This window comes from Mytilus californianus, unplaced genomic scaffold (assembly GCF_021869535.1).
Source record: "Mytilus californianus isolate M0D057914Y unplaced genomic scaffold, xbMytCali1.0.p SCAF_3, whole genome shotgun sequence".
Taxonomy (NCBI): Eukaryota; Metazoa; Mollusca; class Bivalvia; order Mytilida; family Mytilidae; genus Mytilus; species Mytilus californianus.
This window is the reverse complement of record NW_026262679.1, coordinates 39234204-39247100: the sequence shown is the minus strand read 5'-3', so window position 1 is coordinate 39247100 and position 12897 is coordinate 39234204. Positions and strand designations below refer to the sequence as shown.

The 12897-nt window shown below is 32.4% G+C and overlaps 1 protein-coding gene across 1 annotated transcript in view; it reads right to left on the bottom strand.

Moving 5' to 3' along the window:
- LOC127734545 (uncharacterized) overlaps window positions 1–12897 on the bottom strand; it is a 37926-nt gene that overhangs the window by 18724 nt on the left and 6305 nt on the right. Inside the window, exons 4-9 of the mRNA XM_052244473.1 lie at window positions 11635–11675; window positions 10195–10957; window positions 5950–6026; window positions 5018–5089; window positions 4672–4806; window positions 429–551 (exon numbers count right to left, since the gene is read on the bottom strand). Of these exons, the coding sequence (XP_052100433.1) occupies window positions 429–551; window positions 4672–4806; window positions 5018–5089; window positions 5950–6026; window positions 10195–10957; window positions 11635–11675 (1211 nt within the window). The remainder of the gene's footprint in view (window positions 1–428; window positions 552–4671; window positions 4807–5017; window positions 5090–5949; window positions 6027–10194; window positions 10958–11634; window positions 11676–12897) is intronic.

Below are 12897 nucleotides of genomic sequence, written 5' to 3'. Positions count from 1 at the left end.
CTTTATTTCTGGACGCTGGCAGAAACAATACAGTCCATGGTGGTCTCTTCAACTTTTATCAAAATAAACGTGTTATGGCTAAATGTAATGTAAATTCTTTCTTTCTGATTTCTACAACTATAACAGTCATTTACCTCCTTCGACCTTTGGTAGTCAGGGAATTTTTGTCTTACTGGTAATCATATCACATCGACTTATTCTCTTATTTTTGCTGTGACAGCTTTTTCATTTAAAATCATTAAACTGATCTATTCTTAATTTTACGTTATATTTACAATATAATGCCAGTGACAGTTGTCTACAATAAACGATCATTGTGTTTAATGTGGTGAATGTAGCACCTTGAAAGGTTGGTATGAAACAATTATATCATTACTTGAAGGAAACTATTACAAGCAGATTATATATCATAATTCAATAATACATACCTATAGATTCCAAAACAAGGTCCAAATCATCGGTACATTCATGAATGAGTTGGTTGTGTCCGCCAAAAACAGCTAAACCAATATTCTCTTCCATCCCCATTGTTAGACTGACTTGTTTTACACCTAAAAGGATCACATTAACGTACATGTAAAATGGTAAATTTTAAATTTTTTACTTTTAATTATCAGTTTTGGGTCCGTGCTGCAATTCCCTCAGATTTGTTTATGTTTGTTTTTATCTGATTCCGTATGTTTTACATGGTTAACTAGATTTGAACATGTATTGCCCTTTTTTTCTCTACCCTTTATTCCGAATAACTCATAAAGTGTAACAATTGTCATTTTACTTTTAATATTCCCACATAATAAACATGTCTTGGATATTTAACATTTTTATCATAATACATGCTTGTTCTCACAGCTGTTACGCTTCGCAATACTATACGTCTGAAAAAAAAAATAGTCGAGATAAATATTTGATGTAAAGCATTGAGTTAAATTCCTTTAGAATTGAAGAATTATAGTCTTGTTGCTTCCTGAATAATTCAATAAGACAAAATGATAAGCAACATCAAACAAGGATTGCTTTTTTGAATTTATTCCTTTGTTATTAAACACTAACCGTTCATCTTTTTAAGGAGTTACAAGGCATTTTTATTCTGAATAAATTGTTAAATTCGAAATTGGGGGAAAAAAGGGAATTGAAAAGAGTTTCTATTGAAAACTGGTGAAAAAAATAAAAACATCATTAATTAAGAAAAGTTCTCTTTTTCTATTAATCGTTGAAAAATAAGTTTTTTTCTGGATAAAGGTTGAAAAATGTTCGTCCCATGGAAGAACAGTCTGCCCATACAATGAATTGTCGTAGTTTTAAAGTAGAATGACAAAATCATTCTTGTGATATGAAAACATTCAAAAGATATTGCATGTAAACCATGTCACTACTGTTCTTTTTGCTTAGTAGAAAATAAATAACAAAAATACCGAACTTCAAGGAAATTCAAAACAGAAAGTCCCTTATCAAATGGCAAAAACGTTGTGCACGATGTTCCTACAACACGACGTTACACCAAAAATGGGACGTCAAAGAGTGTTTTCTGAAATTTTGACGTTGATTAAAAAAATTTGTTAGTTTCATTCGTTTTTTTATATGTTATGGGTTGATTCTGTCTCTGTTATTTTTGTGATGTATTTTTACCATGAATTACCTCAAGTTGTAGAAATCGATTAACAATGTTTACCCTTAATTCCCCTTAAAATGCTGTATTGTCGTCAATAATGTAGGAAGGCAAAATAGGACGGAATTATTAAATATACAGTTTTCATTAAATAAATTAAAACATTTTTAGAAGCACAAAACTTTAATCACAGGCTGCTATAATTTTATGGTGCATATCATACGTCATTGTAAATTTTCCATATCTTGATTCAACCCCAATGTAAATATATCCGACACTCTGCAAGTAAATCAACCCATAACATATAAAAAAACGAATGAAACTAACAAATTTTATTAATCAACGTCAAAATTTCAGAAAACACTCTTTGACGTCCCATTTCCTTGACACAAATTGTGTGTCAAGGAAAGTACAATTCATTTCAAATTAATCAAGGGTAAAAAAATGTTTTCGTCGATGTTTGCAATTAGTCTTTTAGTTACCTCCGTTTCATGCAGAAGTTTATTTTGACGACAAGGTCCGGCTTCGCTAGTACATGAATTAGTTTCAGTACGACAGTTATAACATGAGTAGCAGGACAAGTCGCGAACTAAAACTTTTCGAGTACTTGTACTTTTAATTTGGTGAATGTACCTTACTGAAGGGGCGACTTTAAATGATCTATATCTATTTCAGGGTACTTCCGCAACATAACGAAAAATTCACCTTTAACATATAGAGGACTGTCTTGGTGTCTCCAAATTGTCTTTGCAAAGGTTGTACATATCATTCGCATTCTGAATAAAGCATTTGCCTCTAGCAACAATAAATCACTAAATGCTAAAAATGGTTATAGAATATCAAAATTTAATCTGTGTCGAATCTATGTTCCGAGTTTGTCAATATGCACTATTATTTTTTTCGACAGCCTTCAATATCTTTTTCCAAATTTCACCACACGATTTGTTTTTATTATCAGGAACATTAAATTGAAACAAATTTAGCACATGCAACGTCGGAAATAAGAGCATTTTTTGGATTTTTCGACGTTTTCACACGTTTGGACAAAATTACTACCGTTTTGTTATGTTTCGTAGCATTTTACTCCTTTCAGACCCAAGCATGTAGTTAATAAAAAACAAATCTAGGCATTGTGTACTCCTCGTGTATCTAACTTCTGTTTTTATAAATTATAAATAACTTATTGAAATTTCGAGTGAAAAACCCGCATTAATTGCTTTGACAAATGAAATATCAACTTGGACAAAATGACTACCGCTTGAAAAACGTCTGTAAAGATAAGATTTTATAGAATCTACAATATTTGAACTCACGAACAATGAGGCAAATATTTGTACTATTGGTAGATGTTATTATTATCTTACCATTTTTAGACATTTTCGGCTATATCTACTTATAAAATACACTTTCAGTCGTTGAGTCAACGAAAAACGTCGTTGGACATTTTTCTTATTCATGCTTAATATGCAGCCGCCGAGTCAAATGAAATTTGACAAAATAATGACTTCATAGTCTCATAGAACCGACACATGTCGTTGTTCTCGCCAAGTTTCAGGAAGATCAGAGAATAAGAAATAGGATCACTATACATAAGAGCTAAAACAGTTGTTCAAAAATGTAACGTTGGACATCCGTTTTTTCACATATAGCTTTGTTGTTTTAATCCTCAAATATACTAGATATTACTAAGCATATGACCAAGAGCTATAAGAACATTATTGAAAACATATACTGAATTTGTTTTATAGTGGTTAGTGTTTGCTAACATTTTTTTTTTTGTTTTGCGGAAGAAATGTCGAAGATTCTTTTTTAAATCCTATGGGTTGTAGGAACAGCGTGCGTAACGTTAAAATCAAAAGCTCAAACACATCAAATGAATGGAAAACAACTGTCATATTCCTTACTTGGTACAGGTATTTCATTATGTAAAAAAATGGTGGATTAAACCTGGTTTTACAGCTTGCTTAACCGCACACTTGTATGACAGTAGCATAAAATTCCACTATATTGACAACAATGTGAGTAAACAATTTTTGTTCAGTAGCACATGTATTGAAATACAGAGTTGTATAATAACGACTACTAGTATTTGGACCTAATTATGCAGGTCGAGACCACTAGCATTCTGAGTTAAGAATCAATTTGCATTCTAATTTTCAAAGCACAAAATATAAATATAATCCTGAGGTCCCAACCAATCGATACAATAAACCATTTATTTTGGGTTACTACAAGTTTAGTATCAATAATAAACGGTAGGTATTTTGTTCAAAAGTTTCATTTTTGATGTCTCGAAAACTCAGGTTTGATATTTTTTGCGCATTACATGTAATGAATGTAATATATATATATACTCATTTTAAGTTTGCATTCTCATAATAAAAAGGGCTATTGTTCACCGGATACAGATTTATAATGCTTTCGTCACTAGTCAAGCAGTTGCAATACCTGTTCATTCATTTCATGAGAATTTAACAATGGCGTGATCACTGTACAATAGCATCCAATAACATTTTACTGTGTGTGTTATAGTAAACGAAACGTTTGAGGCAAATAATAATATAAAAACAAGAAATCTATTGAAGTCTGAACGTTAAAAATCATAATACATAGGCCGATGACTACAAAAGAGTAATGTGTGATTTAATCTTATTTCCAAGTACATTTAACATTTCATGACATTGTTGAATTTGAATGTCTTTTGATCGTTATTTTTCCTTGCAAAGAAGCTTTTCGACTGATTTGATCCCCACCCCCCGTGATTTCGTCTTACTCTTTTTCTACTGAATGAAATTTAATTATTTAGCGAGAACGTGAATGATGCATAAATGGACGATTAGTGCTGTTAAATTATTGCTAAGAAAGGTACATACTGAGAGAGCAAGTTTTAATGAAAAATAAGAGAAACGTTAATGTAAGAAATGAACCATGATATTTATCAAATTTTCTTTAAGATATCAAACTGTTTTCTATAGTTTTGAGATAATTTTGCGGTCTAACATTAAATCATATCAACGAAATATCATTTTCCTCTCAAACTTGAGAACACTTTTTTGGTACAGTACCTTCAATGTACTCAACTGCTGCTTTTTTCATTATTTCAAAATTATGGCCTTTCATACGTTCAGATATATCTAATACCAATGTAACATAACGTCCTGAGCTACGCCTTACTGTTCCTGTCTGTAGTCTACAATTAGCTGAAAGTATTATAAAATAATTTTCTCTTTTTCTTATATTCTCTTTTGTCCATTACAAAGATGATGTATCAACCAAGAAAATAATAAACGAAAATTCAATTCAACAGAACAAAACCAACAAAATTAAATCTGTAACTAGTAATTGGAAGCTTTAAATTAAAACACAATTCAACGTAAAGTGCATAAAATATAATCTTTATCTTCCACTTACCATGTTCACAGACAAGATGGTAATGTTTCAGCCAATCAGGTGTGGTCTTTGGTTGACCAGTAGTATCCATAGCTAATTTAATAGTAAGATATACTTGTATATTATTTCATTTCATTCAATTGTTTCTTTAAGTGGGTTACTAAACTGAGCCTGCACCTGTGCATATTCCACTGTTAATTCCCTAGAATATCAACCACTTAGTAGCTACTGTCGCTATTTTGCACCATTGAAATGGTACTTTTCACGATAAATTGCAGTTTGTAATACTGATGCACACACATTATCTCAAGATAATATTTACATAATGATGATTTTTCTTTTTATTAGAACATATTACTGTTTAGTGAACGTTTTTATCAACAGACACTCTAGTGATTTTGGGTAGCATTCGTGGTGCTTAATCTCTAGTTTTGATTGTAATGTTTTTTGAAAGTTTGTAGTCTTTTCGATTTGTTTCGTTTGGCAATATTGTTTGTTGTCCTTCCTCGGCTTGTGATAGTGACAGAGAAAGCCTGTTATATATTACTAACAAAAATTATATTTCAAGATAAATGGTAATTGACATTTATAAATTCGTTATTCTGATACCACTTGTCGCGCATTATGTATAAGTGCTTCGACACGGACAAAGCTCACTGCAGGAATTTTAAAAACCAGTTAACAAGATTGACCATTTTGTACTAAAAGAGGTTCTAATTATCCCTAGCAAAAATTAGTGTGAGACAGTGTGACTATCTGTGCAGGTCAAATTGTGTCTTTCCCATGGACTTATTTTTGAATAATATGCATTATGTTATGTTAAAACCCCACTTCAGATTCATTGAAATAGCATTTAGGATTCTTATTTAGTACATTATGTTCTGAAAGATCGATATGGTTAAAACAATATTGATACAGCAATGCAATAATACCATAAAAATGCATATACATACCCGTAATAGAATCAGATTCATCTGCAGAGTCTACATTTAGGAAACTTGTATTCCTTCGTCTTCTATTACCACTCAACCTGTTGTGAATTTCAAATATTTATTTGAGATATTTGAACACATTATATTTACTAGAAGCTCAAAAACTATTACATTTTTCACCTATGTTGAATGCTAAATGCCACGAATACTAAAATGACCGTTGATAAATTAAGGGATTTTTTTGATACTGCGGTGTCAACACCCTCAGGCAAAGTTGACCTTGGATGAATTTATCTATTCTTTTTTATTTCTTTTGGGTATCGTTTAGCAAATATATGTTGTTGGCTATCGTGGGTCAGCACTTTGGTGTTGACATGAATATCAATTATATGGACATTTTTATAAATTTCCTGTTACAAAACTTTGAATTTTTCGAAAAACTAAGGATTTTCTTATCCCAGGAATATATTACCTTAGCCGTATTTGGCACAACTTTTTGGAATTTTGGGTCCTCAATGCTCTTCAACTTTGTACCTGTTTGGCTTTATAACTATTTTGATCTGAGCGTCACTGATGTGTCTTATGTAGACAAAACGGCGCGTCTGGCGTATTAAATTATAATCCTGGTACCTTTGATAACTATCAAGAGCTATTCCGGGCTATCCTCAGTTTGACGGATTATAATTTTTCTGACAAAAACTTTGATTAACTTTCAAAATTAGGTAATTGAGAACATATAAACCGTCCCGTTGGTTGACAAATCCAGCGTTTTGTTTTGTCAGGTTAATTTGACTTCCCCCCTTTTTAATTTTCCTTGGAGTTTGGTATTTTTGTTAATACAATTTTTTGCATATTTGCCAATTTGATAAAAGATTAAATGTTTTATTCTTTAAAATCAAATTTAAGGCTACAAAATGACGATAGACCTCAATATAAAATAAGGAAATGTGGTATGATTGGTCAATGAGTCAGTTATCGAACAGAATCCAAATAACGTGGATATAAGCATTTATAGGTCCCCGTACGGCCTTCAACAATTGGAAAACTCAAACCATATAATTAGCTATAAAAGGCCTTGACAAGACAAAATATGAAACAATCCAAACAAAAAAACCAACGGGCTATTTTATGACAAAACGATAAACGAAAAACAGAAACAACAAATAGCAGCCAACGACAACCACTGAATTGCAAGCTCCTGGCTTCGGTCAGACACATAAAGAATGTGGCGGGATTAGACATGTTTGTGAGCGCTCAACCCTTTCATGACCTGGGGCAGTGGTGTAATAGTACATTATAAGAACATACTGTAAAAATCAGTTGGAAATGGTCTGATTCATGAAATCGGCACGAAGCACAAAACGACAAAAAAGGACACAAAGTACCTTTCTAAAATATAAGTGAGAAAAAGAACAAGACGTTCTTTGACAAAACCCTGACACCGATGAAATTTTACAAGGTCTGAGTAGTAGCTGCAAGCTCTTAAATATCTTATGGGTTGGGGAAAGTATACTCCAAAAGCGGGTGAATTTGGTATATCGCTTCTAAGATGAGAAAAATTTGTAATTTCAAAATGGAAATCGTCTCGTTTTTCATTGAATCTGGAACTGAGATGACCGTTGGAGTCATATTCGAGATATAAGTCTAAAAAGTAGACGGAGTAAGCTGGGTCTGTTGTTTCATTAATCTCTAGTTCATGAGGATATATCATTGGTATCTAATCAGCAAAGTTTGTTAATGGAGAGAACATCATCAATCTTCTTTGATCTTGTTTTTTTACAAGTATCTGAAGGATCTCCAACTCATATGAAAATTAAAAAAAGTCGACAAGGAGAGGCACACAGTTGGTTGCCATGACAGTGTCGACAACTTGCCTAAAAAGTTGACCTTAAATGGATTTTGCCTTATTTTTAGGTTCTTTTTTATCATAAAGATCTTCAAATGTTTCGGTTCATATACATTATTTGCTTCCGAATATTCGGCTTAGAGCGTTGTAGAGGAAGATAAATCCAAAAAAGCGCTTCTGACTCATGAAATTATGAAGCATTGTTTTCCTTTTTATGTCAACGAGCATACTGATCACATGTTCTACGATGTCGCAACGAAATGTGTTTCTATATAACATTATTTATTATTTCATTGTATCCCAATACAATATATTTGAAGCGTATGGTATTCTTTTCATGAAGAGAGGTATTGCAGATTACCTCCATGACAAATATGTTGTTGTCCCCGCAGATAAAGCCCCAAACAACTTCGTTTTTGTGTGTAAATATCATTACATAAACTGCTTGATAAATGAATTAGGTATTGACAATTCACTTGGAAACTCAACATATACCCTCACGACACTTACCAAAGAGGAAATCCTGGATAATCATAGGTCTGTTCTATGTTCCTTTGGAATTTCAACCAAAGATGAAGAACTGGATCTTCCATCACTGTATTGGATACCTAAACTACATAAGTGTCCTTACAAACAACGGTATATTGCTTGGTCTTCCAAGTGCTCCACGAAACCTCTTTCTAAATTATTAACATCTATTTTATCAGCAATCAAAGCCGGGATCCAAAGTTATTGTGAAACTGCCTATTCTAGAGGTGGCGTGAATCAGATGTGGATATTGAAAAATTCCAAAGATCTTTTAGAGTACATACAATCTAAGACTCTCTCATCTTGCAATAATATTAAAACATTTGACTTTTCTACACTTTACACAAGTATTCCCCATTCCAAACTAAAAGACAAATTGAAAGAGTTGGTATTACTTTGTTTCATTAAAAAAAATGGCGAACGTAGATCCTAGTATCTGGTCTTGGGGAGGGATAAATCCTACTTTGTAAAGAATCACTCTGATTCAAACAAAAAATTCTCTGAAACTGACATTATCAAGATGCTTGATTTCTTGATTAACAACATATTTGTTACGTTTGGAGGACGCGTTTTTCAACAGACTGTCGGAATTTCAATGGGAACCAATTGTGCCCCTCTTCTTGCCGACTTGTTTCTTTATTATCACGAGGCTGACTTCATACAGGAACTTCTTAGGAAGAAAAGATAAAAAGTTAGCAATATCCTTTAACTTTACATTCCGCTATATAGATGATGTTCTCTCACTAAATAATACAAAATTTGGTGACTATGTTGAACGAGTCTGCCTCATATCTTGACTTACATCTAGAAATTGACAATGAGGGTCGGTTGAAAACAAAGAAAAAAGAGATGAGTTCAGCTTCCCAATTGTGAATTTTCTATTTCTATGTAGCAACATTCCAGTAGCGCCGGCATACATAGTATATATCTCCCAATTGATACGATATTCCCGGGCTTGTATTTCCTATCATCATTTCCTTGATAGAGGATTGCTGCTCACAAGGAAGCTATTAAACAAAGAGTTCCAAATGGTGAAGTTGAAATCATCCCTTCGTAAATTTTACGGACGCCATCACGAGTTGGTTAACCGTTATGGAATAACCGTTTCACAAATGATATCGGATATGTTCCTTATGTCGTAACTACAATACCCTTCCCTTTTCACGAATGTGACTTACCGAATTAGACCATCTACCGGATTTGTAATAACATGAGCAACTCGACGGGTGTCACATGTGGAGCAGGATCTGCTTACCCTTCCGGAGCACCTGAGATCACCCCCATTTTTTGGTGGGGTTCGTGTTGCTTAGTCTTTAGTTTTCTATGTTGTGTCATCTGTACTATTATTTGTCTGTTTGTCTTTTTATTTTTGGCCATGGCGTTGTCAGTTTGTTTTCGATCTATGAGTTTGACTGTCCCTCTGGTATCTTTCGTCCCTCTTTTATTTCTTTTCGACGGGTATTCAATTTTCATGTGGTATGATGGTGTTAAAGGGTGCAAAATCGAAGGTTTTTAAAGAATTTATTTCAGAAAAGGACCGAGATTCAAATTTCCCGACATTCTTTAGAGTTGTCTTTCGACGTTAAGAAACTACAAATTTGATAGATTTAGGCAATACATGAGTATGAATCCCTTAACATTAATAGTAAGGGCAAGTCAAACAAAACAAAAACATTTTTTTACAATAAGCGAATCTGTGTAATAATATCTTTCTAGGTCAATTTAACCCATTATGGTTCCGGAATATGAAATGCCTAAATGATAATTTTTTAAAGAACACCATGAAAAATTTCGCATAAGAAAGTTGCATTAGATTTATCAGGTAATAAAGTTGACTCTAATGTGTGTGAAACAAATACAAAAGAAAGTGACCATACTTCTTTAAAATTTACCTGTTTATGTGTGCTTTTAATTTTGGTCTTGTATCATGGGAACTCGAATGGTGTTGTTTTATATTAGTTCCAAATGGAACATCTGTATGGAAACCAGCTACAGGAAAACAATTTGTACCCGCGAAGCATGACCATTTACTATGGAAACTTACGCGGTTGTCATATAGCCTTTCTGTTGACAAACTTTTATAACCGAAATCGTTTCTACACAGTTTAGCTTTTGGATTTTTAATTGGGACAACTTTACTCTCTTGCCCTAACTTTCTATCATTCACTTCAAGTGTGTCATTTTGACATTTTATTTCTTTAATAACGGATACTGATATACTGTCATCCTGAATGGCCTGTTTTTCTGATTGAGTTTTAACTTCTAAATTATCGTCGTTAGAAGCATTTCTTTCTATATGACGGATATATTTATCGCCAGTTGTGTTTGTTTCATGGGGTGTACATGTTTCCAAATCATTTGAAGAACGAGATGTCACTGATACTACTGAGGATATGCATTCATCAGTAGTCAAACAATCTGTGTTTTTACAAACTGTTGAACAAACTGAAACATTTTCAAGATCTTTTTTTATAGCTTCCAATATCTTGCCATTTGCAACTGTTCTTCCAAACGAACTTTCCTTGAGATTTCGTACTGTTTCGGTTAAGCCAGTCACTCCTTGTGACAAAGTAAGGACCATTTCTTTAATTTCGATCAGTCTGGTAGAATTATTGTCACAGTGTGTCGTCAATGAATCTACACCCTTTTCAATATCTAAATATAGAGAATAATCATATTTGTTCACTAAGGAGTATTAATTTTATAAAATATTTGTGGGGATATTGTAAGGATTCTACCGAAATAGGCAGTTGACAATTGGAAAGTTGACATCATCACGCTTGTCATAGATTCTAGTTTCAAGTCATCCATCTGTGTCGATATCAAGTTATGAACTATTTATACGTTTTGTCTTTACTTGAGTTTGTACGATAATTTGTTTCGGAACGTGCAAATTTCTCACTGTTGTCGAATATGAGTAACAGTCTTAACCAGAAAGATATTTTTAAAAAACATTAAAATCGTTAGAGAAACCTCGTGCAGGAATATCAGATATTGTTTTGCGCATTGTACACGATGCTGTTCGAAGAAGTAATGTTTTTCAGTGGATAGTTTCAATCCCATTAATGTGCACATTCACAGTGTGCTGAATGTTTTTCTCTTCGATATCTGTGTCACCTTGCTGCTTACTCTCAATGCAATTTAACTGCTCAATACTAAGAATAAAACAACTCACTAGGAAAATCAATTAAAAGAACGTTTATGTAGTTCACGCAGTGTAAATATTGTATATCCACAAAACCATAATCGTCTGCACCTTTAGAAAAACCTTAACAGAGCTATCAACACAAGGTCTGAGAAGTTAATCTAAAAATGACCAAATTAAAAATTACTTTTAAATTGCTGTTCCATCTGTTTTATGTCTCGTTTCCGACTGCAAAGGAAAAATGGGAAAAAATGTCTTAACAGAAAGTGAAAGTGAATTACAAAACATTTTGATTACTTTAGAATGTTGGTGTGATAGAAATATGATAAAGGTTAATCTAGAAAAATCCAAAGTTATGCATTTTAGAACACCTTCTGTGCAATGTACTAATTTTCCTTTTGTTTTTAATGGAAAATTTGTTGATAAAGTATCAAATTATACATATTTAGGTTTATTGTTAACCAAACATTAGAGTTATGAAGATATGGCAAAAGCAGTTGCTAAATCTGCCAGTAGGGCATTGGGGTTATTAATAGCAAAATGTAAAATTCATGGTGGTTTTCAATATGATGTTTATACAAAACTGTTCAATTCAATGGATGTTCAGTGATTGATTATGGTACCTCTATTTGGGGTACTAAGGAATTTTCTTGTATAAATGCCGTTAAACATAAGGCTATGAGATTTTTTATGGGTGTGGGTAGATACACTCTAACTTAGCACTTTATGGAGATATGGGATGGACAATATGAATTGTTAAACAATGGTCTACCATATTTAGAACTTGGTCACGATTTAATAAGATGTCTAATTGTAGACTTAATAAGAAATTTTTTCTTTGGAGTAATAAACTCAGTTTTAATAAAGAAAAAAATTGGAAATGAATTGTTTAACAATGGTCTACCATATTTAGAACTTGGTCACGATTTAATAAGATGTCTAATTTTAGACTTAATAAGAAAATTTTTCTTTCGAGTAATAAACTCAGTTTTAATAAAGAAAAAAATTGGAACTGTAGAGTGAATACAAAGTTTAAAGAACTTGATCTTATTCAGTATTGTAATTTTGAATGTATTTTAAGCAAGTCTGTTATTAAAGATATTGAAAACAACCATTGTATTATGTACCAGATTAAATGGCATTCAAATTAACTAGCTAATGAAAGCAGTAAATTGCGTACTTACAGGTTATTTAAATCAAATTATTGTACTGAAAAATATTTAAGTATTACTATGCCGCGTAAATACAGAAGTGCATATGATAAATTTAGAGCAGGTGTTGCTCCAATTAGAATTGAAACGGGCAGATATGAAGGTAAAGATTTAAATGAAAAGTTTTGTTTTAATTGTAGAAAAAATGATTTAGATGCAATTGAAGATGAAAAACATGTGTTGTTGGAATGCCCAGAATATTCAGATTTGTGAATGATCTTTTTTTAACAGTGTATGTA